The sequence below is a fragment of the Schistocerca gregaria genome, chromosome 6, assembly GCF_023897955.1.
Source record: "Schistocerca gregaria isolate iqSchGreg1 chromosome 6, iqSchGreg1.2, whole genome shotgun sequence".
Classification (NCBI taxonomy): Eukaryota; Metazoa; Arthropoda; class Insecta; order Orthoptera; family Acrididae; genus Schistocerca; species Schistocerca gregaria.
Genome location: NC_064925.1, coordinates 490,807,382 through 490,827,684, shown reverse-complemented (window position 1 = coordinate 490,827,684; position 20,303 = coordinate 490,807,382). Strand labels below are relative to the sequence as shown.

The 20,303-nt window shown below is 41.8% G+C and overlaps 1 protein-coding gene across 1 annotated transcript in view; it reads left to right on the top strand.

The window, feature by feature from the left end:
- Positions 1-1,400: 1,400 nt before the first annotated feature.
- Positions 1,401-20,303, top strand: part of LOC126279075 (serine/threonine-protein phosphatase CPPED1-like) — a 124,792-nt gene continuing 105,889 nt past the window's right edge. Inside the window, exons 1-2 of the mRNA XM_049979533.1 lie at positions 1,401-1,894; positions 1,969-2,037. Coding sequence (XP_049835490.1) covers positions 1,882-1,894; positions 1,969-2,037 — 82 coding nt within the window. The 5' untranslated portion in view covers positions 1,401-1,881. The remainder of the gene's footprint in view (positions 1,895-1,968; positions 2,038-20,303) is intronic.

The following is a 20,303-nucleotide window of genomic DNA, read 5'->3' as shown; positions in this document are numbered from 1 at the left end:
GAATAAATATAAATGCCCCATTAGTATTATTTGCAGATGACATGACTGTATTAATTGAAGAACAGGAGCCAGTAGCTATTCCTCTCAGCATCATCAGTACAATAGATCACTTAGAAGCTTGGTTTCATCTCAATGGATTAATCCTAAATATCCTAAAAACCCATATCGTCCAGATCTGAACAAAACAGTCAACACCCCGGGAAATTAAAATAAATCACAAAAATCAAAATCTTGAAGAAGTTGATCCTGTGAAATTTTTAGAGTTGAATGTGAACAAGAATTCAAATTGGAATAAACATGCTGAATATCTATTAAACGAGCTATGTAGCTAATGCCACTGACATGGACACTAGGAAAATTGTGTACCATAGCAACTTCCAGTCAGGTATGGTATTGGTTTTTGGGGAAATTTAAGCAACTTAATGTGCATACTGAAATTAACAGAAAAGAATTGTTAGAAACATGCGCACCGTACATCCAAGAAAATTATGTCGCCAATTATTTAAAAATCTGAAATTATTAACAGTGTCTTCCCTATATAACTGTGATATAAAATAACAATTTTAAATTATGCCAGGATAACTGCTTTGATTACACTTACAATAGGAGCAATAAAGAAAATTTTATGCTGCCTGCTTATATGCTCAAACTCCCCAATATATGGGAATTAAAATTTTACAACACATTAAAAGCCAAGAACATACTGAATATGAACCTACATCCACTGTAAAGAAAGCTGCACGAACTCTGCTTCGGCGATGCTACTACTCAGTTGGAGAATTCATGAATGAAGAACTGAGTATTTGAGCAGGATTTAGTTTATCAGTTGTCTTATTTTGTAAATATGTGACGATATCTTTACACAAAAGTTACATTAAATTTTCAATCATTTTATCAACCACAGTTTTATATCAGTGAAACTGTATAAACCATATATTGACGTGTCTGCTGAACTTGTACTCTATCAAATGAGTAGCTTATGTATGCTGTGCTATAATTCACAGTTCACAATCTTTTACACCGCCTTTACCTCTATCTTTTGTGGAGGAGGCGTATTTGCTGGTTCATCAGGGCGTGTAGCATATTCTGCATTAAAAAAAAAGGGTATCTTTCGCCACACCCAAAGTAAATTTACTTGTTTCATTTGCCGGCAACTGGATGCCCTATCTTCACCAAATCCTATCCTACTTTGTAAATGTACTTATTGCTGTAAAGTATGACATATGTCGGATACTACATGTACGAACAAATAATTTTTGGTCGACATCGCTGCTGGTGCCAAGCAATGCACCTATATTTTCAAGGGGGTCATCCTCCAGTTTAGAATTATTATGACTGTGGAAAAGAGAACGCTCCACTGGCACCCTTCTGTCTCACAGTGTGTGACAAGTTTGTAAATTTTGTTTCTTGTCCAAAGAACACGCACACAACTAAAAACAATACGCAACACTACACAAAGTAAGACTGAGCATAAAAACAAACACGAACACTGTAGAGAATTGATATTTCGACTTTCCGAAAGCACTGATTGACGGTGAAGTGTTGCTCTCAGTTGACGTCCATTGTGAATATGCATGTCCTTTTTAGAGTGTTTACTATTTACATTGCGTTTTAGACTACTGTTTCTAGTTCATTCTGTTTAAGAAACTTCAGAAATGAAATGGACAATATGTTGTTAAATTTAATGCTCGTCGATTTTATTTCAACATGTGGATATTTCAGTCTTGAATAACAGGAAGCGGCAATTTTGTAAATAACAGGAAGCGGCAGTTTTGTTTCGTAACAAATGTTGTTCCTGACTAGATAGGTGATGCTGATAAGAAAGATAATGTAACGCTGTTCTGTGTGATACTGTAGAGCCGTTGTTTAGTGGTGTCGAAGATGTCTTGTGGAGGTGTGTACGAATATGTGGCTTGAATCAGCCTTCCTCTAGAATGTCTCACTAAATCGTACATATTCTTACTTCAGATTCACCGGGCGATGAACAGCGATGGGTTATACAGAATATGAACAGAACACATTCAGCATTTGATAATGGTAAGATCCATTTTCTAGAGGAAAGTACATGTGTCGGAAAACAATCCACGATCATCGTTTCTATGGCTTTTATAATTAAATTTGACCGTTCTTATTACAGAGAAATCGTAGTTATTTAGTCAATGGGTATTGTCGTTCAAGACTGTGAAAGACATTCATACATCAATCGCAAATAGTACTATAAGGACTGTATTGGAAGTAGGATCCGCATGGAAATTTTATTTCCCTATACAATTAAAATTGAATAACATAGTTGAAAAAATTTCAGTAACGTTTTGCTGTGGCACGAAATCGTCACAATCAAGAAACGTCATACTCCACTTAGGCATTTAAAGAGGTTGATTGCACCAGATTTTAACATGTAGTTTATCCTGTTGGCGAGGATCGCATTTAACGTCTTATGTCTCCAACTGTGCCATTACCACATTTGTATATCGTAGGGATGTTGAAAAAATCGGTTGCAGGAAATAAGTTACAAAATAAGTGTTCTGCGTCAGTGCCCGCAAGAGTGCAGAGTAAATTTTCCATACACCATAGATAACCATAAATTCTCTGGGATGAAATCATTTTTTTTGTTTCACTTATCAAATTTTATTATTGCGGCATTACTCGTCCCAAAAATGAGCAAGCTGTTTTATAAACCAATTACTTAATCTTGCCCCGCCTCTCGCTTCCTCATTAATCCCTGAATGTATTCCTGCAGATGCCCAGTCTTTATATTTTTGTTCATTTAATATTTTATAAATATCATGTATGGCAGATGTTGGCAATATTTTAGAGTACTGAGACAACTATTCTAGTTTGTTGTCCATATAGTCACAAACTGTAGAAACAATTCTTTAATAAAGCATTTAACAGCGTTTTTGAGTTTATTTACATGATTGGGGCTCTTACCAATTTGTGTCAGATTATTGTAGAATGCTACACATGGATGATAAGCACCCTTTTGACACAGAATTATGCTGAAAGAGTTTACATGAATATTTATCCTTAAACTAATATAGTACTCATGCACAGCAGTGTTCGGGGTGAAGATATTCTCCTTCATCATGTTTTTCATACAAGCAGCACAATTTCTAAATTGGAAATGCAGGTATGAGCAATAATATTTAAATATCTAAAAAATCCTTCATGAACTTCTGATGTTTGCTTTTTTTAGTATTCTAATTAGAGATTATGTTTAGTTTCCTGAATTTTGTTAAGGCATGAAGATAGTGGCCCCAAAAGATAATAGCATGTCTTAACAGCGAATGTATCCAAGAAAATTACAGTTTCAGGAGCTGCATTGCTGAGTAGCACCCTGATTACATATGTTAGAGTGTTCTGAATTTAAGGGGTGATACAATATGTGAGAGTTTCATTATATATTTTCTTGTAGGCAAAGGTCTAGAAACAGTGACATTTTCAGTTTGCTGGTGGTTAATGTGAATTACTGGATTTTTACTTTTGGCTGGGTATGACAGTGTAAAGAAAAGGATTTTTGTGGATTTGAAATGAACCGGTTTTGATAGGGCCATCAGGAAACTTCATCCGTGATGAAACTGCAGAAGTGACCTTGCTTCAGTAAGCCAACTGGTATCTGCAAATAATACTGCTTCTGTATTCTTTACACATGAGAGCAGGTTAGTAATGTACACTAGGAAAAGGAATAGTCCTAAGACAGAGCCCAGTGGTTTACTAAGTGTCAGTAAGGATGGTTCTGAAAGGTAGTCTGTGCAGTGCTAGCATGCTTGTGTTTGACCTCTGTAATCTGTGATTGATTGCTTAAGTAAGATTAAGCAACATGTTTGGCACATCTCACATATTATAATTGTTGTGTTTGTTTAAGAGCACTGGATGATCTAAACCATCAAGAGCCTTTGTCAGAAAATATCTGAAATTTAGCTATCAAACACTGGAAACTCTAGGATGGAGTAACAGTAATACTATGAAAAGGGTAGATTACTACTCACCGCATAGAGGCATTGAGTCTGACAGGCACAATGAAAAGGGTACTAATCATTTAAGCTTTTGGCCACAAGGCCTTCTGTGGAAGTAGAAAGGACACACACAAGCACAACTCGCATGACGTGACCTCGCTGCCTCTGCCTCAGGTTGCTGTGGCCACAGCAGCTGGAGACAATAGGTTGTGTATGTGGTATGTGTGTGTGTGTGTTTGGGGGGGGGGGGGGAGAGAGAGAGAGAGAGAGAGAGAGAGAGAGAGAGAGAGAGAGAGAGAGAGCAAAAATAAAAATGTCAACATCCAACCTAACTTAGACCTCGCAGACCTGCAGATCAGTCTGACACTGCAATTTACATTTTAAAAACTTATGTAGACAGAAATGAAATGGTTGTCAGGTTCTGTTCCTTTTCTGTTTGTGCGCATAAGACAGCAATTGGCACGTTATCATAACATTATTGGGGAAGCAGACATAGGTGACCCTTGTGATTTAGTGAAGTCGATGAATGTGAATACAAAATAATTGTTATGATAGCAGATTTATATTTACCATAGACTGAGGTCTGTGTTTGTCATTGGTAACATTTGCTCCATATGTTCTGCATATCATTTTGAATATGTATGAACTCTGCTTTTTAATTGGTTCAGCAATGTTTAATTTCAGTACGATTTGTCATAGCTAACATTTGCTTCATGTTTTACTTTTCTTTATAAATAAAAAAGACACATATTATAAAAATATATTGCGCGTCATATTTGAAAAATGTAAGTGGGGCGGGGTGGGGGCAGTTCTTGCCCTATGGATGGCATATAGTAGTAGCCTGTTACCTGAAATGCTCCTCCATGATACTGACAAGAGGGAGATTGAGTTAATAATTAAATCACTAAAGATCAAGAACTCTCATGGATATGACGGGGTACCTAGCAGGATACTGAAGTATTGTTCTATGTATGTTAGCCCAGTATTTAGCCATATCTGTAACTTTTCCTTTAGGAGTGGTCGGTTTCCTGACCGATTAATGTACTTGGTAGTGAAGCCACTTTATAAACAGGGAGACAGGGATAATGTTGACAATTTTAGACCTATTTCTATGCCATCAGTGCTTTCTAAAGTTATCGAGAAGGTTGTATATACAAGGTTACTGGAGCATTTAAATTCACATAATTTGCTGTCAATTGTACAGTTTGGTTTTAGAAATGGTTTAACAACTGAAAATGCTATATTCTCTTTTCTTTGTGAGGTTTTGGATGGATTAAATAAAAGGTTGCGAACGCTAGGTGTTTTCTTTGATTTAACAAAGGCTTTTGACTGTGTTGACCACAAAATATTACTGCAGAAGTTGGACCATTATGGAGTAAGGGGAGTAGTTTACAATTGGTTCGTTTCTTACTTTAAGAACAGAAAGCAGAAGGTAATTCTCCGCAATATTGAGAGTGGTAGTGATGTTCAGTCCCAATGGGGCACTGTTAAGTGGGGCGTTCTCCAAGGGTCAGTGCTGGGGTCACTGCTGCTTCTTATTTATATACATGATATGCCTTCTAGTATTACAGGTGATTCAAAAATAATTCTGTTTTCTGATGGCACCAGCTTGGTAGTGAACGATCTCGCGTGTAATATTGAAACATTATCAAATAATGTAGTTCATGAAATAAGTTCGTGGCTTGTGGAAAATAATTTTATGCTAAATCACAGTAAGACTCAGTTTTTACAGTTTCTAACTTACAATTCAACAAGAACTGATATTTTGATCAGACAGAATGGGCATATTAGTAGTGAGACGGAACAGTTCAAGTTCCTAGGTGTTCAGATAGATAGTAAGCTGTTGTGGAAAGTCCATGTTCAGGATCTTGTTCAGAAACTAAATGCTGCTTTATTTACCATTAGAACAGTATCTGAAATAAGTGACAGTTCAACACGAAAAGTAGTCTACTTCGCATATTTTCATACGCTTATGTCATATGGTATTATTTTTTGGGGTAATTATTCTGATTCAAAAAGGGTATTTTTGGCTCAAAAACGGGCTGTTCAGGCTATATGTGGTGTAAGTTCGAGAACCTCTTGTCGACCCCTATTCAATAGTCTGGGAATTCTAACATTGCCCTCACAGTATATATTTTCTTTAAAGTCATTTGTTGTTATCAATATTAGATTATTCACAAGAGTTAGCAGCTTTCATTCAGTTAATACTAGGCAGAAATCAAATCTCCATGTGGAATGCACTTCCTTGACTCTTGTGCAGAAGGGAGTGCACTATTCTGCTGCATCTATTTTCAATAAGCTACCACAAGAACTAAAAAATCTTAGCAGTATCCCAAACGCTTTTAAGTCTAAACTGAAGAGTTTCCTCATGGCTCACTCCTTCTATTCTGTCGAGGAGATCCTGGAAGAGCTGAAAAATTAAGCAAATTCCAGTGTTACATTGCTGATTTTCTATATTTAAACTTATCAAATGTCGCCTGAATACGTTTCTTGTATTTCATTTTATCTGTTTCTACTATCGTGTTACAATTTCATGTATTGACTCGTTCCATGACCATGGAGACTTCTCCTTAATTTGTTACCGCGGAACAATAATAAATAAATAAATAAAAGCATGTCCAATAAACACTTGTCATTAAAATCGACCCCCTGGCCCAAGGTATTCCTGCCTGTTGTAAGAAGCGACTAAAAGGAGTCTCACACATTTCGGCCTTTATGTGATGGTCCCCAGTAGGGTTTGACTTCCATTTTTCAAAATTTTTACCGAAGAGCAAGCCGATTGGCAAAGGTGCTTTACATGGTGCATCGTGTCCATCATGTGCTGAGACCTATCGCATCCTTCGTCGATGTGGGTCTGCACGTCTGCTCATTCTCCAACTGTTAGGTGAGGTCACCCTCCAGGGTGCGTGTTTTTCCATCAACTGTGCAGTATCATTTTCTCTGCTGACGATGATAATGGACTGCTTGGTTGCACCTGATAATCCAGCACGGTAGCCAGTCCATTGTGGTGGGCCTGCCATGTACCCTGTTGGTTGTAGCCCCCGACCACACATGGATCACTCTGCTGATGCCTGCACTGTTAACTCCCCACGTATGCTGAGGAGTAGATGCCCGTCACCCTGGGACATCAGGACTCTCGGCAATGGCCATCCTGCCAGGTGGCCTTGGCTGCGGCTGGGTGGCACCTATGGGGAGGGCCCCTGGTCAGAGTGGGTGGAATCAGGATGGATGACACGCGATGAAGCATAGTACATCATCTCTTGCTGGTGGTCAAACACCAGCAGTCTCTTAAGCGTTCATGGGCTCAACTCAGCGCACGGAAGTGTGACCCCAAATCGTTGCCCTCCCTGGCCACACTGGGAGGCTAAGGATGGCAGTGGCTCTTACTCGCCCCAGTTCCTTATATATTCGAGAGCTGATGGGGAATATCTCATGATGATCAAGCCTCAGTTTTTTGTTGAGCATTTAGAGGACAAGTTTGGGGAGATGGAGGGCTTGTCCAAAATGAGATCTGGGTCAGTCTTGATCGAAACAGCATCCTCTGCCCAGTCACAGGTGTTATTTGCTTGTGACAAGCTGGGGGATGTTTCTGTAATCATCACGCCCCATAGGAGCTTAAATGTAGTCCAGGATATTATATTTCACAGGGACCTTCTTTTGCAATCTGAAAATGAACTGCATGCCAATTTAGATCGGCGAGGTGTTCATTTCATTTGGCGTGTCCACCGGGGTTTGAGGGATAATCAGCTTGCCACCGGTGCCTTCATCTTGGCCTTCAAGGGTGGTACATTACCCGAGAAGGTCAAGGTGATGGTCTACCGCTGTGATGTAAAGCCCCATATCCCTCCCCCAATGCGGTGTTTTAAATGCTGGAAGTTTGGCCATATGTCTTCCCGCTGTATTTCCAGCGTCACATGTCAAGATTGCGGATGCCCATCACATCCCAATACTCCATGTTCCCCACTTCCCATCTATATCAACTGTGGAGACCACCATTCGCCTTGCTCAACTGACTGCAGGTTTCTCCAAAAAGAAAGGAAAATCATAGAGTACAAGACCCTGGATCGACAGACCTACACTGAGGCTAAGGGTAAATTTGAACGCCTACATCCTGTATGTATGACATCGTCTTATGCCCCCACTACAACAGTTCTAGCCCCATGTGCTCCGCTAACCTCAGTCACCTCTCAGAGCCGGAAGACTGCACCTGCCCCCTTGATGGTGGGGGCACTTCCCTCCCTGTCACTCTTGCACCACCTACTTTGGGAGCAGTCAGTCCTCTTGTGACCATAAGCTTTGTGCACGCTTCAGTGACCACCAGGCGGCGCGGCAATGGAACATTGTGTGTCACAGGAAACGAGGATCTTGGCTTGACTGTCTGGATCACATGAATGGAATAAACCCCATAAAAAAACCTCAATCTCAAGTGTGCTGTGTGCTAATGAGATGTAGGGCTGTTGCGGTAGAACAGTCGTTAGTGGGCAATCTCAGGGAAACCTGCCGCAACTCAGTTGTATAAGGCTTACTCAGGCATACGGGGATCAGAATGGACCCTTATTTCCCAAGCTGCCTTTGGGACCAAAGTAGATACTCCAAAATTTTCTTTTCCTCCTCCCAGTGGAAAGGGTGGGCCGCTGGAAGTTACTAACGCCCATTGTCACAAGAGAGCTCGTGTAGCCAGTTCTAACTTAGGAGTTCATTCCAGAAGTACAGTAGTAACAGGATGCATATTGGTCATCAGAATGTGTTTTTAGTAGCAAAACGAAAGGAGGGTAATTTTGAGGAGGTTTTTCTGTTCTATATACAAAAGTGTTGATAGGGAATCTGTGGCTCCATAAAATCAGTAAAGCGTTTGCACAGTGGGACACTGCTAGTGGAAACTTCAAATTCTGAGCAAGCCACTAACCTTCAAAAAGCTAAATGCCTTGCAGAGTATGCAATAGACACTGAACTGCACAGTATCCTGAAGTATAGCAAAGGTGTTGTGACATGCAGGAATCTAGTTAGCATTTCTAAGGAGGAACTGCAATGTGAGTGGGCACTAGAATGTATAGTCGACATGCAGAACATCATGAAGGTGGTGGATGGGTGACCGTATCAAATCCAACTCCTTTATATTGACATTCGGTAGCACGAGACTTCCTGAACATGTTAAGGCAGGTTTACATTGTCTAAGTGTGTGGCCTTATGTCCCCAATCCAATGTGCTGTTTCAAATGCCAAAGCTTTGGGCGTACTACTCTCTGATGTAACGGAGAAGCCACTTGTTGCAAAAGTCCAAAGGCCGCCCAAGAAGGAGTTGGTTGTTCATCTGTAGTGGAGTGTGTCAACTGCTCTAGGGATCACCCTGTGTGGAGTAGGGACTGCAGCATCTTTCTTGAAGAAAGGGAGATGCAGGAAATAAAAACAACTAAACATATCTCGTATGGAGAGGCCAAAAAGATCTATAAGGCCATGCAGCCCCCGACGTTTGCTACGTCCTTTGCATCTGTTCTTGAACAGCTGGTCCCTAAACCTCCACACAGGACTTCAGACAAGGCTGTGGTTGCCGCTGTTGTGAAGCTCCCTGCCCCTCCAAAGGTTCAGCCTGGTCCGCCGTCCAATGCTGCTACTACCAAGGCCGCAGTTGTGGCCCCAGAGTCCACTCGGGGCAAAAAATCCAAGACAAAGCGTCAACCACTGACAGAGTCAGGAAGTCAACTGTCCGGTGATGTCAAACTCAACCTCTCCTATGTCTCTCTTGATTCTAATTGACCTAATGGAACTTGATGTTGGACTGGCGCAGCCATGTCGCCCCAAAGCTAAGCCTCCTCTTAAGGTATGCTTCACTCCCAGACAGAAAGACAGGGTGAAAGTGCAACCCATTTGATAAATGGCTCCCACCTTCCAGTGGACGCTTAATGGGTTCTGGACATTTGTGGAGGAATGGAAGCTCCTAGCCCAAGAATGCTTACTATGCATGTTTTTGCAGGAAACACTTTAAAGTGTCTGGTGCCCCTATCCTGCAGTGCTATACTCTCTATTGCAAAGATGACTTGGCAGGGGAAAGGGCCAAGGGTGGCATGTCTATGTTTGTAAACAATGCATACCACTCTTCTGCTCTCCCCCTAGCTACTGGCCTGCAAGCAGTTGCAATTGAAATTCCAACGTGTCAGAGGATCACAGTCTGCTTGCTTTATTTACTTCCGTCTGATGCAGGAGACTCTCGCAGATCTTATGGAACAACTCCCCTGCCCATATCTCCTCTCGGGAGACGCTAGTGCTCATCATGTCTTGTGGGGCTCGACCTCCATTTGCCCCCAGGGTCGGGTTTTGCAGGGCCTCATGACTTCTCAAGAGTTGTGCATCCTCAACACTGGTACTCCCACTCATTTCTGTGCTGCTACTGGGTCATTGTCAGCCGTCAACCCCCCCTCCCCCCTCTCTCTCTCCCTCCCTCCCTCCCTCTCTCTCTCTCTCTCTCTCTCTCTCTCTCTCTCTCTCTCTCTCTCTCTCTCTCTCTCTCTGGCTGTCTGTCTGCTTTCCAGCCCTTGCAGCCTCTGTTCTGCGGGAAGTCATTGATGAGCTTCATCCCAGTGACCACTTCCCACATGCATTAATCTACTGGACAAAAGATTGCTTCAACAGAACTCATCAGAATGGATGGTCAGCAGGGCTAACTGAATGCTGTTCAGCCAGCTTTGAACATTGCGACAGTTTCCAGGAATGGAGTAATCTATCATGCTGCTGACTTGTCCATCCCTAAGTCCTCAGGTCATATTGGGAGGTGTCCCGTACCTTGGTCAACAGATGAGTGCTGTTCAGCAGTCTGGGACAGTGATGCATCTCTTCAACGATTTAAATGCTGTGCTACAGCAGCCTTTAGAGTCGCAAGAACCAAGGCTCAGCACTTAATTAAGGAGAGCAAGAAAAGATCAGGGCAATGTTCCTGCACTCTGTAAACTGTTCCACTTGTCCTATGAAAGTATGAGAAGCTATCTGAAGGATTTCTGGTAAACACGGCCATTTACCAATAGCAGCAGTAGTGAAACATGGGTGTTGCCAAATAATACCTGGAGATATTGGTCAGACGCTGGCACAGCATTTTGCAAAACTACTGCCAATGCCAGCCAGGATTCGGCATTTCGTTTCTCCATGTGACTGTAGAGAGGGAAAAACTGGACTTCAGATCTAACAACTCTGAGACAACTACCCTTTTTCCATGTGGGAGCTGAGATTGGCCTGTCTGAGACTCATGATACTACACCCGGTCACAACCAAATCTGGTACTGCACACTTTGACATTTGCCAGCAGCATTGAAGGAAATCCTTGTCAAATGTTTTAATCTTATACGGCAGACAAGTAACTTCCACAACTCTTGGAGAGAGACACTTTTGATTCCTCTTCTCAAACCAGGAAAGAGCCACACATGTCCTAGTAGTTATCGGAGTATCACCTTAACAAGCTGTGTAGGAAAGACCCTGGAGCAAATGGTTAACTGTCATCTGGTCTGGTTTTTAGAGACTAGGTGACTCAGCCACTCTCGGTGTGGGTTCTGGAGATTTCAGTCCACTGTTGACAACCTGATCCTGCCAGAGGTGGCTATTCAGCAGGCATTGCTATGTAGACATCACTGTATTGACATATTCTTAGATATCAGTAAGGTGTATGATACTATTTGGAGACACATTGTGGACAGGGCACATTTGCTCCAGTTTTATAGTGCTTCCGAGCATTCACAGCTGGACTAGGGGTGCATGGTGTAAGGATTAGCGAGGCCACCTTATTTGAAGATCATTGACACTGTCTACCGTGAAGGGACTGGGATGGCCACGGGTGCTTATAGGACCAGTCCCATACCCAGTCTCTGTGCTGAGGCTGTATAACTGCCACTCACCACCTGGCGACAGTTCCTCCAGCTCCTACTTCCCCTGGATACAATACCATTGCTCGATGGTCTGTTTAATGCCTTTTCTTCAACAATCCATGAGCCACAATGCTTTTTGAGATCTGTGTGCAGTGTGTGCTGGTGTTGCTTGGTGAGGAGCAAGTACGACCCCAAAATCAGGGTTTTAACCATTTGCCGCCATGGTTATTGCAGAGGCCCAATGTCACTTCAGATTTAGTACAGTACGGTAGAGATTGCACTCCTGCTTCTGTTTATAATGTGATATTTTCTGACATTTAATATGAGCACTGCAACTACGTAGCCATTTTTATGGATGGGTCTAAACAGGTGGGACTCTCTTTTTTGCTCTGTAGTTTGCCCGGATTTTGTCCTCAAGGTCTGACTGCCTCAAGAATTTATTGTCTTCAGTGCAGAATTATATGCGATTCTTGTGGGCAGTGGAGCAGATGAGACTTTCTTCCAGTGCTAAATTTCGTGTCTGAGTGCCATTCAGTCCCTCCATTTGTACCCAGCAGATAAAATAATCCAGAATATCCAGGATGCCCTCCTCCAACTACAACTACTGGGAAGGAGGTGTCTTTCTGTTGGGTACCATGGCTCGTGCGTATTGTGGGAAACGAAAGGGGTTGATCTAGCAGCCAAGGAGGTGTGTTGTGATGATTAGCTATTTCGGTGTGCCACCTCCCTACACGCTATCACCTCACTGTTGAGGTACAAAGTCATGCATTGATGGGAAGGCGAGTGGCCGTAAATGACAGACAATAAGCTCCGTGTAGTTAAGCCCATGACTCGGCCATGGTGTACCTCCTCCCAGCCAGGTCAACGGGACGAGGTCCTTCTTACTCATCTTCGCATAGGCCACAGCCGTATGACACATGGCTTCTTACTTCAGCAAGATGACCCTCCAATATGTGGTGCTTGTGGCGTACAGATGACTGTACACCACATTTTATTGGACTGTATTTTATTTTGCGACAAATCAGCTACGACGGATTTGCCAATGTATCTGCCCTCCTGTTTAAGTAATGTTCAAACAAATGTGGTTCTAGTTTTAAAGTTTAGTTAATTGTCCAATATCTTTCCCAAGATTTTAGAAAGATGGTTTTAATTTGTTAATAGGGTGACTGGCTCACCCATATTTTTTGTAAGTAGTAAGACAGTGGTGTTAACCTGTGCCTTTGTTTTAGCTCCTTCCTCATTTTACTTATGTTTTAATATCGTGGATAGTTAATTTTACTTCTTCGCCATTGTTTTAGCTCATGCGAGATAATGATTTTGTGGTCGATTCAAGTGCATGAGTGTGGACCAATTTTGAGGTTTTTAGCCACATTCCTTTGTTTTGGCGAGTCTAAGAGTACTGATAATCTTGCAGTTGAGTGCCCATAAGCTCGAAACAAACAAACACACACACACACACACACACACACACACACACACACACACACACACACACACACACACACAAAGAGGAGTACGATACACACATTATTCAGTGTCTGTGGCAAGGTCACAGAATGTCCTTGAAAATAATTCTTGTTTATCTCCGGCATTATTTCATATATGCCTTTCCTGTTCATATGTGCCTTTGTGGTAGCCAAACTGGGAGACAGTCAGCAAGTTTTGCTAAGAAAACTGCGCCCTTATTCTGTTGTACAACAAACTGCAAAAAATTAGAAGAAGTGACATGGTTCTGCAATAAGAAATAAGTAGGTTAAGGATGGAAAAGGCCTGTTGCAGTTTAATAACAAATTCAGAAAATTCTGAGAAAATGGATTGTTGCGGTCTCAGTTGAAAGTAGTGCCAAAATGTTGACAGGCAAAAGTTAGTAGGAATTCATATTGCTATATAAAAAGATCAATGAGTGAAACATCCTATAACCTTCAGTCATATTTTAGCAAAAGGTTTTATCAAGAGATATAAAAATTATAGTCCTACATAAAATCACTGAATTGAAGGCTTAGACCAGCCTGTGGCAATAGAAGAGAGAAAAAGGAAAGCTGAAGTTTTAACTCTCTCATTTAAAAAATCATTCACACAGGAGTATTGTACAGACATACCATCGTTTGACCGCTGCACAAACTCCTGTGTGGGGAACATGGAAATAGGCAACCCTGGTGCTGAAAAGTAGCTGAAAGAGTTGAATAAATAAGTCATCAGGTCCGGATGGAATCCCAGTTTGGTTTTACAGAGTACTTCTTGACATTGGTCCCAAACTTAGCTTTCATTTATTGTGAATCTGTTGCCCAGTGGAGAGCTCCAAGCAAGAGGTTTAGAATTTAATCCAGGACATTGGTGCAGAGACTGGTAATCAGAGACTTTATGCCTCTCCCCTCCCCCCCTCCCCCTTCCGCCCCTCCCCCCCTCATTTCCCCTTTACCATAAAGGTAAAGAGAAATTGTCAACAGTGTATTTGGACAGTCACCCATCCAAGTTTCGATCATGCTTTAAGCTTAATTTTGGTGGTCTGATGGGTACTGGTGTATCCACCTTGGCACAGCCATTGACACAGATAGGTGAGCTAGCTCTTATGCATACCAGGAATTCAACAAAATGGAACAGATGCATTTCAGTAGTTGCAAGTTAACACTAGGCTAGCATAAGACAAGCAAAAAATTAGACTTGAGTTATAAATTAACAGACAGAAGCAGTCCTTGCAGGCCACTTTTGTAAAATGTTCTAATAAGTCACGACAAACCTACCCTGAGAAGTGTGGGAAATACTTTTATATTAATCTACATATGTATATTAGGACCAAAAAAAAGTACTTTAAAAAAATTAAAAACCACTGCTCCTCCTCTTACACAATGCTCTAGGAGCTAATGTAGTGCCTTTCAGTATGTTTGACTAGGCTGGTTCAAATTCACCTGATTGACCTGAGATTTAATGGCAAACAGTGGCAGGTATGTGCAAATTTGCAGTTTTCCTAGACACAGTCCCACATCATGAAACATCCATGAACACATAATACCTAAAACAAATTCTAGTCCTGAATAAGAAGCAAAAAATTTGCCTAAAATCTAATACACTTATACCAAAAAATACTGCCCCAGTGGTTTAATTTTCAAACCACTCTTAAAAGCAGTAGTACAAACTCAAGTTTACATCACAATAATTTTAGTTATACTTCATTCACTGTCAAAGATCTCCTCAATATAGTCACTATATTATATTAAAAAAAAAAAAAAACGAAAAGCAGTCACAATTTGTAGAAGTAACACTAGGTATCTCTGTCTTGCGGCATCATTGGTGGTTTCAAGCTAAAGGCACTGGTACTTAAATAACAATAATAAAATGGCGGTTTCAGGCAAAAAATGCTGGTACTGAAAGGATTAGGTAATCTTAATTGTTTGTCAATACTGGGAGTGCTAATGTCGGTATATTTCATTTGTGAGTCGGTACAGTAGTGAAACATTTGTGTGGCAGTATTGTCATGCATAAATACATTTTTAAATGCAGAAAGTCTATTTGCTGTTTTTTCACGAGCACCTGACTGATCTACAAAATATTGAATGGAAAACTGATCATTTATTGAAACTTCCTGGCAGATTAAAACTGTGTGCTCGACCGAGACTTGAACTCGGGACCTTTGCCTTTCGTGGGCAAGTGCCTCTACCAACTGAGCTACCAAAGCACGACTCAAGCTCGGTCCTCACAGCCTTACTTCTGCCAGTATCTCGTCTCCTACCTCCCAAACTTGGTAGAGCACTTGCCCGAGAAAGGCAAAGGTCCCGAGTTCGAGTCTTAGTCGGGCAGGAAGTTTCATATCAACGCACACGCCGCTGCAGAGTGAAAATCTCATTCTGATCATTTATTGACTTTAATATGACCACAATTTCCTAAGACTTTCTGATATACTTTTCACCAGGATATGCCTGTGAAAATTATTGTAGACTTCATGTATGACCTTTCTTACAGATGTACAAGTTGCTATAAGTTATGTGTAACAGTTTCTTTACAGTCTCTTTTATAGCAGGTGTGTGGAAGCCTTCGTTGTTGCAGCTTCTCTGAAAGGTATCATTAAACAAGGGTGGATCCTTGACACATTGTATTACTTTACGTGGTACATGCTTACCTAGACTGTGGCGTGTAATATCCTTCAGCTTTAACCAAGATTGTCCCATACTTGCCAATTCTGAACTAAAGGTTTCAGTTCTTCCTTTAATCAAGTTGGTGATAACTGTATATCAACTTGACCAAAAACAAATACCCCTAGGTTTCTTGGTGACCTATCTGCCTTTGATAACCATTGTTCCTGTAACAGCATCCTGGTTACTAATTCCCCCTCATTGGTGAAACCCTCTCAAAAATATTGAGTCTGTAACCAGGACATCTAAAATCGTACCTGCGGGGCTTGTCGGACTAGTTGTTTGAGGCAGTTGTCAGACAATGTACGGAGTGTCCCACTCAAACCTCCCTGATTTCAAAGACCCAGGAAAAAAACCCACAAAAAACAAAACACAGTAGATACTACAGTGAAGTGCACCACATTCTAGAGAATCCCAAAGAATTTAATTATCATCAATACACCTCTACATGTGAACCTAGCACTTAGAATATTGAGTCTATATTCAATTTCTTGCCAAGTTCTTTGTAACATTTCCTCTGTTATTTTTGCAGTCTCATTACGCGTTAGTGATATGATGTCGCAGCATAGGAATATCGTCCACTTTGGTCACATACACTTGGTCCTTTACGAATCCCCACATGAAGAAATCAGGTAGCGTAATGTCGGGTGAACATGGTAGCCAGGCAATGGGTCCTCCATGTCCGATCCAACATTGGGAAATTTCCTATCCAGGAATATGCGAACAGCAGTTGACCAATGCAGCGGAGCTCCATCTTGTTGAAAAATGATATTGGGTTGCAAGTCTTGTCTAACAACTCTGTCTTGCATTAGCCCGCACCAGACATTTAGTTTAGGGCTATCACGAACATGTTCAATGACAACATGCGGATTTGGCAAACCCCAAATCCGAATATTGTGCCTATTAACCTTTCCTGATAGATTAAAGGTTGCCACATCTGAGAATAAACATCTTTCCAATAAGCTGGCATCCATATCAATACGTTGCAGCATATCCGCAGCAAATTGTTGTTGGAGTGGTTTGTCGTTTATCAGATGTTGCAGAATTTGCATACATACAAAGACGCTGGTGAACTACACAATGCAGTGTTGGTTGAGGTACATCAAGTTGCCTAAATGCTTGATGAGTTGACTGATGTAGGCTTCTGAGAAACATTTGTCTGATGTCCTCCACTTTCTCTTCTGAAACTCCGTAACGTGCACTGCCAGGATGTTTCAGAACACTTCCTGTTGCCAGAAACTTCCCATACCATTTCTCAATTGTTTTCACATTAGGTGGACCACATTCATACACACAACGATAATTTCTTTGCACAATAATTGGCAATTTTGTTTGTGCAAACCACACTGCTGTTTCCGTGCGCTGCTTACTAGTGTTAACCATAATGCCGCAGAATGTTCCATCCTCCCCCCTCCCCCCAACCCCCGAACCTCTTCCCTACAACAATGTGTCCCACTTCCCTGGGGACTGAGGAATTCTACGATGCAGTTCATGCAATGGGGCATGCTCTATGTGTCTTTGAATGCCACCACACGAAGGAGAATTGTGTTCAGTATAAACAGTTGCACACAGTGTTGTCACATGATCAGAGACAGTAGAAAGGCAGTTGGATCTCTTTTATTAATTCTTTTAACTGTTTTGCTCCCTCTTCTGTTGTTTGGGGTAACTATATCAGATTTCTGGAAAAAAAGGTACATTTCCTGACTCCTGACCTGTCTAGCGAGAAATATCATTGTGTACCCTATCGAGATTTCCACCACCTTGGGTTGACACTTTGCAAAGCTTTCAAGCTCCGTCCATTACCATTCTGCCTTCTTACCTTGGAAATGAGTGGAGGAGGTTTGGGAGATATATTTCCCCTCCCAGAGTCACGAATGCTACAATACTGTTTTTACTATGAGGGAGCTCGAACATGCTCTCATCTCATCACAGTCCTGCACTACAGGACCGGATGATACACACACTCAGATGTTGCAGCATCTCTCTGTTGATAGCAAGCACTTTCATATGCATAATCACATGTGCACGGATGACACATTTCCCTGATGTTGGCGTGAAGCCACTGTTATCTCCAGACCCTAACTGGTAAGGACAAACATCTTCCATCCAGCTACCACCCGAATTCCCTCATCAGCAGTATCTGCAAGGTGATGGAAAGCATGATCAGTGGTCAGCTGTTATGGTGGCTTGAGTCTCGGAATCTGCTAACAAATGCACAGTGTGGATTTTGTAAGCATCGTTCTGCAGTTGATCATCTCATCAACCTGTCAACCCACAGTATGAACAATTTTCTGTGGAAATGCCAGACTGTCGCTGTGTTTATTTTATTTTTTTTTTATTTGGAGAAGACTTATAATACCTGCTGGAGGACTGGCATCCTCCGTACAACTCACATGATACATTCCAAGGCCACCTGCCCCATTTTATTTGGGAGTTAGTGAAATAAGGTTTTCAAGGTATGTGTGGATTCGGCTTTGTCGAACACTTTTATTCAGGAGAAAAGAGTGTGTCAGGACTGTGCACTGAGCGTAGCCCTGTTTGCCATAGCAGTCAACCCTATCGTGGACTGTCTCCCGCCAGGCATCTCAGGCTCTCCTTTTGTTGATGACTTTGCGATTTACCGTAACTCTCAATAGACCTGTTCATTTGAGCAACAACTTCAGCAATGTCTCGACCATCTTTACTTGTGGAGCATCGACAACAGCTTCCACTTTTCCACTCAAAAAAACTGTCTGTCTGTTGGTCCTCGCACATATCTTATCTGGCAGCACAATGTACCCGATCTTCTGAACATCCTACGTGTTTTACACGGTACTTCATGGGGGGCAGATTCAAAAATCCTTCTGCACTTATACCAGTCCCTTGTTTGATCTAAAATGGATTATGGATGTCTTGTTTACTCATCTGAACAACTGTCTATTTTACAGCATCTCAATACAATCCACCATTGAGGCATACATTTGGCCACTGGAGCTTTCTGCACTAGCACAGTTGTGAATCTCTATGCAGACACTGCCAAACTACAGCTGTCACACTGGCGTGATGTCCCAACCAACCAGCCTATACATCCTTTTTTGATGACACTCTTGACCACCATTATGGGGTAATTACAACTTTTTTGTTGTCTCCTGTAGAGTGTCAGGGAATGAAGCTGCCGATACTACAGCCAAGGGTGCAAGGCGACTAGCAAGGCGTTTTAGCTGTTTGTCATTCAGATAATCTCTGTGTTGCTGCACGTAGGAAAAATGTGTCACTCTTGCATGAGCAGTGATCTTCTCTACATGGGAACAAACTCCACGAATTTAAACACCTTCCAACAGCATGGACAACTTCCTCTAGCCCCTCTCATTGCGAGGAGATACTTATAGCTAGGTTGCATATTGAGCACTGATGTACCTGTTTACGCTTTAATGTATGTTTACGATCTGAATTGTCAGAGATTCTAGTACATACAACACAAGCCGTAGATCACATTTCATTTTCTATTTGTCGTAGTAATATGGTGAAGGGAATTCAATTTTCAGATGTTTGATCAATCTCCACAAAGGGGACGTGATCGTTTTTAGGTGTCCCTCTACTCCTGTCGATTAGGCTCTGAGGGTTATCGCCTTCAAATTCATTCAGTAATTGACAGCTTTAAATTATGACACAGGCACTTATGACCTCAGCAGCAGCAACATCTACCTTGATGCCCCTTTCAAATGACTCTCATTCGGGAGGACGACGGTTCAATCCCGTGTGTGGCTATCCTGATTTAGGTTTTCCGTGATTTCTGTAAATCACCCCAGGAAAATGCTGGGATGGTTCCTTTAAAAGGGCATGGCTGACTTCCTTCCCGAATCCGAAGAGACTGATGACCTCGCTGTTTTGTCTCTTCCGCCAAACACCCCATTTTGCCCCCCCCCCCCCCTCCCCCCTTTCAAACTCTGTCTGGTGCTGGTTACACTTCATCATGTACAGAATGTCTCCATGTTCTTCACAGTAGGCACTCAACATCTGATGCTGTTCACATTACTTAAATACCCTACCAGGCCTGGTAACAACACTAAACATGAACAACACTAATACATTCGTGGTGGCCGTTCTCATAGAGGTTTGCAACCTTCTGATGGTGTGTGTGTGTGTGTGTGTGTGTGTGTGTGTGTGTGTGTGTGTGTGTGTGTGTGGGTGGGTGAGGGGGTGGGTGGGTGGGTGCACATGCACCTGCATGCTTGGGTATGGGCATGTTATATAGTTGCTATTTATCAGCTACTAGTAGCTTAATGTTTACGTGATTAAAGTTGCGTTTTTTAAAGGGAATGTCTGTTGCTGAATAAGGTATGTTTTTATTTTTCTTTTGAATTTGTACGGATTCCCAGTTTCTTGCTTCCTGTT